Here is a 12,151-nt window from a genome sequence, read left to right on the forward strand (position 1 = left end):
AAGAGAGAGAGAGAGAGAAATTGTACCTTTACCTCATATCATATTTAAAAAAAATTGGGGCACCTGGGTGGTTCAGTCGGCTAAGCATCAGACTTCAGCTCAGGTCATGATCTCCCAGTTTGTGGGTTCGAGCCCCACATCAGGCTCTGTGCTGACAGCTAGCTCAGAGCCTGGAGCCTGCTTCAAATTCTGTATCTCCCTCTCTCTCTGACCCTCCCCTGCTCATGCTGCCTCTCTCTCTCTCTCTCTCAAAAATAAATAAGCATTAAAAAAATTTTTTAATCAACAGGAAAGGGATCAGAGACCTTAATGTAAGAGCTAAACTATAAACCTCTTAGAAGGAAACATAGCATATCTTTGTGTCCTTCAGTTTAGCAGTGATTTCTTAGTTATGAAACCAAAAGCAAGCAACAAAAGAAAAAAACAGATGTTAGACTTCATCAAAATTAAAAACTTAATGTATTTTTTAAAAAAGCAAGTATTTCAAAGATGCCAAGAAGAAAGTGAAAGACAACCCACAGAATGGAAGAAGGTATTGACAAATCATGTATCTATTAAAGAACTTGCATGTAAAATATATATAGAACTCTCAGAACTCAAGAATAAAAAGGCAACTTGATTTCAAAATGGGCAAAGTATTTGAATAGCCATTTTCTCAAAGAAGATACATAAATTGCCAATACACACATGAAAAGACGTTCAGCATCATTAGCCATTAGGGAAATGCAAATCAAAACCACAATAAGAGGGGCGCCTGGGTGGCTTAGTCGGTTAAGCGTCTGACTTTCGCTTAGGTCATGATCTCGCGGTGCGTGGGTTCGAGCCCCGCGTCGGGCTCTGTGCTGACTGCCAGCTCAGAGCCTGGAGCCTATTTCGGAGTCTGTGTCTCCCTCTCTCTCTGACCCTCCCCTGCTCACGCTCTCTCTCTCTCTCCTAGGAATAAATAAAAATATTAAAAAAAAAAAAACCACAATAAGATACCACTTCATATTGAGAGTGGATATAATCCAAAAGACAAATATTAATTCTAGTTTAAATGTATGATGGAATTCACCAATGAAGCCATCTGGTCATGCACTTTTCTTAGCATGAAGCTTTTAAATTATTAATTTCATCTCTTCATTTATGATAGGTCTATTCAGATTTTGTTTCAATTTAAATGAATTTTGGTTGTTTGTATCTTTCTAAAAATATTCCCGTTTCATCTAGGTTATATAATTTGTTGGTGTACATTTGTTTATAGTAGTACCTTATAATCCTTCTTAGTTCTATGACATTGGTAATGATGTCCCTTCTTTCATCCCTAATTTTAGTAATTGAGTCTTCTTTCTCTCTTTTTTTTTTCCTGGTTTGTAAATTTTGTTGATCTTTTCAAAGAATTAACTTTTGGTTTCATTTTTTGCTCTTTTTTTCTATTCTGTCTCTATTTCACTTATTATTCCCTTCCTTCTATTTCCTTTGTTTAGTTTGCTCTTCTTTCTCTAGTTTCTTAAGGTGTAAGGTGGGTTTTGATTTGAGACCTTAACTCTTTTTATTTTATTTTATTTTATTTTATCATTTATTTTTGAGAGAAGGAGAGAATGAGCATGAGTGGGAGAGAGGCAGAGAGAGGGGGACAGAGGATCTGAAGCAGGCTCTGTGCTGACATCAGCCAGCCAATGTGGGGTTCAGATTCATGAACTGTATCAGGTCATGACCCAAGCCAAAGTCAGCTACTCAACCAACTGAGCCACCCAGGCACCCCAAGATCTTACCTCTTTTTAATGTAGGCACTACAACTATAAGTTATAGCTTCATCCCATAAGTTTTGATTTGATGTTTTTATTTTTATTCATCTCAAAGTATTCCTAGTTTTACCTGTGCTTTCTTCTTTAACCTATTGGTTATTTGAGAGTTTATTGTTTAATTCACTTTTTTTGAAATGTATTTATTTTGAGAGAGAGAAAGAGAGACAGAGCAAGTGAGCATAGAAGCAGAGGGGAGGGGTAGAGAGAGAATCCCAAGCAGGCTTAACACTGTCAGCACAGAGCCCAATGTGGGGCTCAAACTCACCACCCCATGAGATCATGACCTGAGTGGAAATCAAGAACTGAGCCACGCATGCACCCTGTAATACACATATATTTTACTTTCTCAAATGTCCTTCTATTATAGATTTCTTTTTTTTAAGTGTAATTACCAATAAGTTAGGAGTGCATATGCCATTTTGCTATTTGTTTCATATCTGTCTTATATCTTCTTTGTTCCTCTTTTCCTCTCTTTCTGCCTTCTTTTATGTTAAATAAATACTTTTAGTGTTCCATTTTAATTCCTTCATTATTTCTTTCAGTATATTTTTAAAATTATTTTCTTAGTGATTGCCCTGGGAATTACAATTAACATCTTAAAACAATCTACCAAATTCATTTTATAGTATACAAAACCTTCCTCCAATAAAGCTCCAGTCCTTTCCCCTTTTTGTGCTGTTATTGTCATATAAATTACATATTTATATATTATAATCTCATCAACATAGTTTTATAAATATTGCTTTATGCAGTTGCCTTATAAATCAAATAGGAAAAGAGTTATGAATTTACATATATACTGTCTTGTATATTTACCTATATAATCACCTTTCCTAGTGCTTTTTATTTCTTAATATGGATTGAAGTTACTTTTTTTTAAGTCTGTAAGACTCCCATTAGTATTTCTCTTAGGGCAGGTTTACTAATAACAAATTCTCACAGTTTGTTTTTTTATTCTAAGAACATCTTAATTTCATCTTCAGTTTTGAATGATAGTCTTGCTAGATTTAGGATTCTTGGTTGATGTTATTTCAGTCTTTAAATATGTCATTCCAGTGCCTTCTGGCCTCTATCATATCTGCTGGTAAGTTACCTATTATTGAAAATCATTTGTACATGATAAATTGTTTTTCTCATGTTGCTTTCAAGATTCTCTCTTTGCTCTGGGCATTTGGCAGTTTGACTATGTCTGTATGTAGATTTCTTTGGTTTTACCCTATCTGTAGCTCATTGAGCTGTTTGGATGTGTAGATTAGAGAGTTTGGGGGCTTTTTTTTCATGATCTTTGGGAAGTTTTTAACCAATATTACTTCAAAAATTTCTTCAACATCTCCTCCTCTTTTTCTCTCCTCTCTTTCTGACTCCATTATTTGTATGTTTTTACAATTTGTGGTGTCCCACAGGTCACATGCTTTATTTGTGTTTCTTCATTTTTTTTCTTTTATTCTGGATAATCTCAGTTGACCTCTCTTTTAAGTTTGCTGGTTCTTTCTTCTGTCAGTTCAAATCCACTGTTGAGCTTCTCTAGCAAAATTTACATTTTAGGTATGGTACTATTAAACTCTAAAATTTCTGTTTACTGCTTTTTAAATAATTTCTATCTATTTTATTGATATTCTCTATTTGGTGAGATATTGTCCTTGTACTTTCCTTTAATTCTTTAGACATGGTTTCCTTTAGTTATTCGAGGGTATTTATAACAGCTGATTTAAAGTCTTTTCCTAGTAAGTTCAATATTTGAGCTACCTCAGGTAAAGTTTCTCTTAACTTCTTTTTCCTGTGTATGGGTCATATGTTCATGTTTAATTTCACATCTTGTAATTTTTTTTTTTGTTAAAAACTGGACAATTTAAATAACGTGGCAACTCTGGAAATCAGATCTCACCCCCACCCCACATCCCAGAGTTTGTTGTTATTGCTTTTTGTTGTTTTGTTGTTATTGATATTTGTTTGCTTGCTTGTTTAGTGACTTTCCTGGACTAATTCTTTCATGTCTGTATGCTTGTTGTGTGCAGCCACTGAGGTCTTCATTCAGTTACCTTAGTGGTCAGCTAACATCTGGACAGAGATTTTCTTAAATGCCTTAAGCCCGTAAGTCTTCGATACTTTGCTAAGCATCTATATGTGTGTATTGGGATTCACCTTCAGTGCTCCAGCAGTTTACATTATTGCCTTAGCTTTCACTTCCTACTTCTCATAGAGCCAAAAAGTTAGCCAGGGTGAGAGATTAAGCTTCTTCAGTCTTTCCTGGGAATATGTACAACCCTGAACATGTGTGCAGACTTCCAGATTCCCAAGTATATGTCAGAGATTTTCAAAGTCCCTATATATATCTCATTCCCCAGATTTTTCTTTTAACTCTTCTGGCAATTTTCTTACGTGCTCTGATATGGCTTCTTTGTGCAACTGGGATGTTAAATCATTATGGCTGTTTTTTTCCCCATTAAATGCCCCCAAGTAAAAAGCTCTTCTTACTCAGTAAGCTCTGAATCAGATCAAATAAGCTCTCTGAATGGGGACTTCCTAGGTTGCTGCCAGACAGATAGAAAAGTTAATAATTTTCTGGGGATGGCACTTTTGGGGGAGCTCCAGAACCATTTTGTCCCTTCTAGTGACTGCTAAGCTGCTGGTTTTCACTACTACTGTGGTTGTGCAGTTGCTTGTTTTCAAGGATACCATAGAGGGAGGGAGAGGAAGGGGATGGGAATGGGACAAATTAAAATGCAACAAAGCCCACTGTTCCTACTGAGATTCAACCATTTTTTCTTGAATAACACTCCTTGGGTTGTTGCAAATCCTTGCTTAACCTGTCTTTGCCAGTGTTCTCATTGCTTTCATATAGGAGCACATTTTTGGAGGTCTTTATTCTGCCATTCCCAAAGTGCTTTTGCTGTCAATGTGTTCTTCACATCCAAGAAAGCAGATTCTTACCATCAAGGGCCAGGGCCCAAAGAATGAGACCCACAGACCCAGTTGGACACCAGTTCTGATGGGTTGTAACTTTCCCTATACTTTGGGCTTTAGGCACTAGGCTCCGTGGGTACAGAACTGCATCTGTTCTACCCAGTTTGGGTCTGCTCCCATCTGGCCTACATCTCACTCTCAGGCAGACCTTTAAAAGAGAAGTAACTCATAAAGGGAATCGGAATATAACCCACTAGTTTCATCCGTTCTCATGGTCTAGAGGTCAGGAGAGCTCTGTTGAGGAAATGTATGCTGTAGTGGTAGTGGTGGTATCTCACATCAGATTTTCCTCCTGGATCAGGAATTCCTGCTGAAGATTTTCTGTGTGTTCCGGAACCTGATGAAGATGAGTGTCTTCCCTCGGGACTGGATGGTGATGAGACTTCTTACAAGCAAGTGAGTGTGGAAGGGCCCTGCACCCTGCACCAGCATCAACAGAGCTATTCTCAGACTAAGGAGAGTGTGTGTGTGAGAGAGAGGCAGAGAGAAAGCAAGACAGAGTTAATTGCCAAGGCCTTGGGGACAGAGAGGACAGGGTTAATGTTAAAAATGTTTGGAGCCACAATCAACAGGACTTAACCATTTACCATAAGTTCAAGAAGAAAGCATTAAAGATAGTTCAAAATGGAGTCCTAAGTGCTTGGCAGATGATGCCATGGTACAGGTAGAAAAGAAATATAATGGACGTATATTTCCATTCTGGGTATTCCAAATAATAATACCCAGAAAAGGTTCCTTCTTGAGGAAGTCCTGTTTCGTGGACACTGGCCTCTGTTGCTCTCTAGTTTCAGGAAGTATCCCAAGCCCGCCTCTTGATTTGATTTGTGTTTTCTGCCAGACATTGCTTGCCTCCCACAGCTAGTGCTAATTACCCACCCGAGACCTGGCTGTAAGGCTTTAACCCTTCTGACTCCAGCCACAGAATTCACTCCTAGACTGCCCCCGGATTGCCTGTTCCATTCATATTTCTAGCCTGTGCTTCTAATTGGCAAACCAGGAGAGTGATGCAGGTGATGAGGTGCTGGCTTATCTGGTTTCCCTCCACTCAAGAGGCCACTTGGTTTCTACTTTCTAGCTCTCTGCCTTCTCCCACTGATCTGCTTTTTATGTTGGCATTACATGTAATATAGTGACATTATTTACGTTAAATATTCACAAAGTGTCAGTATGGTCTTTCCACTTTGTACCTTTTATGGGGCACTTTTTTCTTTTTTCAAAATTGCAAATGTGTTATAGAGAACAGAGCGGAAGAATGGTTATAAACAAAGTTGCACATGTATTTCCTCAAATAATGGATTTTCCATTTGACTCTCTCTTGTTTCTTTCTCTTAGCTCTACTCAGAGCACTTCATGGTCCTCAGCCCATCCTACAGGAACAACCTCTTCTTTTAAGGCTTTTACCTTTCAAATTTGTTACCTCCTGTACTGGTAGACTAGTCTCTCTAATGCACTGTTTATGCCTTGCCTCTCTTCTGCACCAAAGCCAGGGTGGTCAGTGTTAGACATAAGTTCCTTTGCCAGGCAGCTAAGGCCCTTTTTACTCAAACCCTTACCTGCCTATCCCACTTCATTTCCTCTCTACTTTAACCTGTGCCCTTGACTCTGGCAAGCCAGCCTCCCATTGCTCCTTGTATGTACCCAGGCTAAAATTGGGAGTGATATTCTAGACTAAAGGCTGAAAACAAATGACTTATAGATAAAAAATAATAGTATATGATAACAGTAGGGATTTAATCATTATAAACCCTTATTATCAAGTAAAATAATAAAACTATACTCTACATTCTCTGGTAGTCATAATAAACATTCATCACCTAAAAGTCCTCAAAATACTAGAATCACTCTTTGAACTAGAAGAAATCTTGAAGAACCAACTAACTCCCTCCACCCCCTGTTATAGGCAGGGACCCTTGGGCTCAGGTAGAAGTTTTACCAAGGTCAGGTAATGGCAGAGCCAGTCCTAGAACCCACTGATGTTCTGTGCTGTCCTGCCAACTATGGGGCATTTCTCAAGACCAGTTTTCTGTGAGATTTTGCCATCTATTCATTTCCTTCATAGTTACATCTTATATGAGAGCAAGTTGTACTAAAAATATTTACTCATAGGTCATAGATGCTAAGCTGTCAGATGCCATTGTTAGTCTTTTAACTCTACCAATGCCTTGTTCCCTTACTACAGTATTATAGTCACTACTGTCCAGTACCTGTCTTCTGCACTGCACAAGAATTTTACAGAGACAGACTTCGACTTTAAGGTAGGAATTCCTGAGACCCATAGCTATCTTTGTAATAACACTAGAGAGCCAAAAAACAAGCTCATTGTTTTTGTTACTGTTTTTGTTTTACTTAAAATTAACAAACATTTTATTTTGCTCACAATTTTTCAGGTCAGGATTTTGAGAAGGACTTAGCTAGGTGCCAGATGGATGGCTGGGAGCTGGAATAGGCTCACCAGGTTTTTGCTTTATTAATATGTTCATAGTATTGAACCACTTCCAAGTTTGATAATGACTAGGATATGACCCAACAGTCTCCCTATTGGAGGTTCTGGGAACCAGACATCCAGGAGTAGGCTTTCTAGGCCAGAATTAACACTGTTGGCTTTTAAGAGGAGTCAAGAAAGAAAAAAAAAAGTTGTTTGTAAAGATACTTATAAAGGAAAAAACCCAAAATCTTAAAATTGTAAAATGAATTCTGTGCTATATCCATATATTTAGAATCTCTCCTTGCAAGGTTAAGGACTCAGGCTGTCACAAGTTTTCTCTTTCTCTGTCTCTCTAGGTGTGGAATTCTTATTTTAGCCTGGCAGTTCTGTTCATAAATCAGCCAAGCCTTCAGCTAGAAATCATCACTTCAGCCAAGAGGAAGAAGATTCTAGATAAGTAAGACATATGTCTCTTATTCACCTACTTACCACACACCCAGATGGGGTTATGTTTCTATGAGAGCTTCCTCAGAAGTCCACAAGGTTCTCACTGGGTAGCTTTCCAAAGAGCCAAATATGAGAGTTCAGTTGAGAGCCAAATGAGGTAGTGCTGGGGGAAGCATTAGAGACAATGCTGACGTGCTAGCTTTATTGGGTTTATAGCCCTGCCTTCCTGAAATTTCTCCCACTGAAAGCTGGATCCTGTGTTATTATTTCCAGGTATGGGGACATGCGTGTGATGATGGCTTATGAACTGTTCAGCATGTGGCAGAATTTGGGTAGGTCTTTTCTCCCTGTTTTTCCCTTCCACATATTGCATAGCCAAATAAAAAGTGATAAGACTAGTAACTTTCCCCAGGTTTTACGAATGTTAATTCATACTGAAGAGACCTTTACATATATTTAATGTAATGCCTCAGGTGGATAATGCCACATATGTGCACAGAGCCCTTTTCAGGGAAAGTTAGGCTGAGAAACAAGACCCCAGTAACACACACGCACATTCCGATTTTTGAGAATTAAAGTCAAAAGGAGTATAAAGGCTCTAAGAGTTTTTCCTAGCTTAAGAACTGATGCCAGTAAGATCTTCTATGCTCTTCATGTGCCAGTCCAAATGTTGCCAACTCAGAAGCATAGATCATTTTTTATTTTTTTATTTTAATCCCAATATAGTTAACATACAGTGTTATATTAGTTACAGGTGTACAATATAATGATTCAGCATTTCTGTACATTACTCAGTGCTCATCATGATAAGTGCACAGAAGCATAGATCTTGGAAATGCTCAGCAAGGGCAAGCTATTCAATATTCAATAAATATTGAAACATTTGGGGTCTCTGGTATTCAGGCCACGCAGATCAGATTTCTGCCACCATTTGCGTTCAGATTGCATGCAAGAAGGGAATTGCAGCCCCTAGGTGAGATAGATTTTAGTTCCCTTTCTTTCAGCAGCTTCTCTAATACCTAGTGCTTTGGACCTGAAATTGTCAGTGTTTGGTAGAATCCTTGTATTGCCCTGGTGACTAGGAGAGACATCCTTTGGTATTACAGGTTTCTGAGGGGCCTCTCGGGATGCTAGAGAAGCCAGTACCCTGAGAGGCCATTACCCTTCCTACCTCTTACTGTTGTCAACTAAGTTCATGGCTCTGAAGCCTTAGGAATGGTGGTCATAAAGTCTTCCAGTCCTCCATTAACCGTCTCAGTCACTAACCCTGAAGCAGCAAACAAGGTGCGAGGCATTCCTTCTAGTGAACACTAAGGTTTCCCTCCGTGTGTGAGAATACAGTTCACCAAGCAGATTCTCCAGCTTCAGGACTCTTTACACCCTGCATCCAGCATAGTCTGGGTATAGGTTTTTTGTGGGGTTTTTTTTTTTATTCTTTTTTTCCTTAAATAGTTTATTGTCAAGCTGGTTTCCATATAACACCCAGTGCTCATCCACAAGTAACCTCCCCCAAGCCCATCATCCCCCTTTCCCTCTCCCTCACCCTAATCAGCCCCCAGTTTGTTCTCAGCATTCAAGAGTCTAGCATGGTTTGCCTTCCTCTCTCTCCCCAACTATTTTTCCCCTTCTTCTCCCCCATGGTCCTCCATTAAGTTCCTCCTAATCCACCTATATGTGCAAACATGGTATCTGTCCTTCTCTGCCTGACTTATTTCGCTCAGCATAACACCCTCAAATTCCATCCATGTTGCTACACATGGCCAGGTTGCATTCTTTCTCATTGCCATGTAGTATTCCATTGTATAGATGAACCACATATTCTTTTTTTTTCCACACTGTCCGAATATTTTATTACAGGTAAATTGGAGAAAACCATATGAGATTATATAATTTATATGTAACTAAACCTATTTCTCATCTAATAAATTAAACATAATCTTGCTGAAAAGTGATCCAGTATTTCTCATTTTTGTTTCTTTTTTTTTTTTTTTTACAAATAGTTTATTGTCAAATTGGTTTCCATATAACACCCAGTGCTCATCCCCACAGGTGCCTTCCTCCATGCCCATCCCCCCCCCCATCCATCAGTCCTCAGTTTGTTTCTCAGCATTCAAGAGTCTCTCATGGTTTGCCTCTCTCCCTTTCCCCCACCATTTCCCCCCTTCTTCTCCCCCATGGTCCTCCGTTAAGTTCCTCCTAATCCTCCTATATGTGCAAACATGGTATTTGTCCTTCTCTGCCTGACTTATTTCGCTCAGCATAACACCCTCAAGGTCCATCCATGTTGCTACACATGGCCAGATTGCATTGTTTCTCATTGCCATGTAGTATTCCATGGTATAGATAAACCACATCTTCTTGATCCATTCGTCCGTTGATGGACACTTAGGCTCTTTCCATGTTTTAGCTATTGTTGAGCGTGTTGCTATGAACATTGGGGTACTGTGCCCCTATGCATCAGCACTCCTGTATCCCTTGGGTAAATTCCTACCAGTGCCTTTGCTGGGTCATAAGGGAGTTCTATTGTTAAATTTTTGAGGAATCTCCACACTGTTTTCCAGAGGGGCTGCACCAGTTTACCTTCCCACCAACAGTGTAGGAGGGTGCCTGTTTCTCCACATCCTCACCAGCATCTAGAGTCTCCTGATTTGTTCCTTTTAGCCTCTCTGACCAGTGTGAGGTGGTATCTCAGTGTGGTTTTGATTTATATTTCCCTGATGATGAGGGATGCTGAGCATCATTTCATGTGTCTGTTGGCCATCTGGATGTCCTCTGTGGAGAAGTGTCTGTTCATGTCTTCTGCCCATTTCTTCGCTGGATTATTTGTTTTTTGGGTGTGGAGTTTGATGAGTTCCTTATAGATTTTGGATACTAGACCTTTATCTGATGTGTCATTTGCAACTATCTTTTCCCATTCCATCAGTTGCCTATTAGTTTTATTAATTGTTTCCTTTGCCGTGCAGAAGATTTTGATCTTGATAAGATCCCAGTAGTTCATTTTTGCTCTTGATTCCCTTGCCTTTGGGTATGTGCCAAGTAAGAAGTTGCTGTGGTGGAGGTCAAGGAGGTTGTTTCCTGCTTTCTCCTCTAGGGTTTTGATGGTTTCCTGTCTCACATTCAGGTCCTTTATCCATTTTGAGTTTATTTTTTGTGTATGGTGTGAGAAAATGATCTAGTTTCATTCTTCTGCATGTTGCTGTCCAGTTCTTGCAGCACCATCTGGTAAAGAGGCCGTCTTTTTTCCATTGGATACCTTTTCCCTCTTTGTCAAAGATTAGTTTGCCATACATTTGTGGGTCCCATTCTGAGTTCTCAATTCTATTCCATTGGTCTATATGTCTGTTTTTGTGCCAATACCACATCAAGACAGTATGGATATAGGTTTTAACCCTGAAGCTGACTCTGAAATTCCCAGGAACACAAGGTACTAACAAACTGTGCCAAATACCAAGATTGGAATATGTAGAATCAGCCTCAGGGCTAATATTTGCCCCTTAGATAGGCTCTCATGATAGAAGAATCAAAAAAGAAGTCAAATTTGCCTGATAAAACCATTCCTGCTTCTATCTTGTGTGTGTGTGTATGTGTGTGTGTGTGTATGTGAGAGAGAGAGAGAGTGTGTGTTTGTGTGTGTGTGTGTGTGTGTGTATGTGTAAATGGCATTTTCTGGTCCTCAAGAACTGATTTTACTTGGCTAAAGCAGTTATTACACAGGTTCACAGTTTGTCTTCTTTATAGTCTCTGAAAGACTGAAAGTAGAGCTCTGGAAGATGGCTCACTCAGTTGCATCACTGCAAGGAAGAGAAAAGTTCTGTCCCACAGTCCTCAGGACTGGCCCTGGCTTATGGGAACATGCCCCAGATTGCAGGCCAATCACAAGGAAACCTTCATCACCCACTTCCCATGGAAAGGCCTCATAAGAACATTGGGGGATGAGCTGAGCTGGTCTGTGTAGATGCAGTGCTACCATCAGGAGTGCAATGTGAAGACAAGGGACATGCCTGGGGAAGAGCACAGACAGAATCCTTGAGTCATTCTGTCCAAGTAGGGCTGTACAGGAGGCTCCTGCTAACTCAGGAGGAAGCCTTTTGGGCAGACATGAGCACAGGCTGTAAAGAGGCCCATGAACTTCAGGCCTCTAGTGGCTGGACCAGGGACTATGAACATCTCATCACTTAAATGCCTCTGGGCTAGAGGTAGAGACCCCGGGGATAGTGGATTGTGTTCAAGCAGAAATGGATAAATATTCCTTGCTAAATAAATGCTGAACAATATGAAACTATCATAGGTTCTCAGAAATCCTATTCTGTCTAAAGCATTGAACTCTGTTTCTTGACCTTGGAATGATTTTTCAAGCAGTTTGCTGAACCTCCCATAAATCTTTAGAAAGGCAATTTATTTGTCCTTCTCTGCCTGACATATGTTTGCACGTATAGGAGGATTAGGAGGAACTTGACGGAGGAACAAGGGGGAGAAGAAGGGTGGAAATGGTGGGGGAAAGGGAGAGAGGCAAACCATGAGAGACTCT

General features: G+C 39.7%; 1 protein-coding gene across 1 annotated transcript in view; it reads left to right on the forward strand.

Annotated features, from left to right (window-relative positions):
• Window positions 1-12,151, forward strand: part of DOCK3 (dedicator of cytokinesis 3) — a gene marked incomplete at its 5' end in the record, with an annotated part of 183,663 nt that overhangs the window by 119,834 nt on the left and 51,678 nt on the right. The window contains 4 exons of the mRNA XM_039243629.1: window positions 5,053-5,147; window positions 6,931-7,006; window positions 7,533-7,633; window positions 7,897-7,955. Coding sequence (XP_039099560.1) covers window positions 5,053-5,147; window positions 6,931-7,006; window positions 7,533-7,633; window positions 7,897-7,955 — 331 coding nt within the window. The remainder of the gene's footprint in view (window positions 1-5,052; window positions 5,148-6,930; window positions 7,007-7,532; window positions 7,634-7,896; window positions 7,956-12,151) is intronic.

This window comes from Hyaena hyaena, unplaced genomic scaffold, assembly GCF_003009895.1.
Source record: "Hyaena hyaena isolate Hyena2069 unplaced genomic scaffold, ASM300989v1 scaffold_231, whole genome shotgun sequence".
NCBI classification, from domain to species: Eukaryota; Metazoa; Chordata; class Mammalia; order Carnivora; family Hyaenidae; genus Hyaena; species Hyaena hyaena.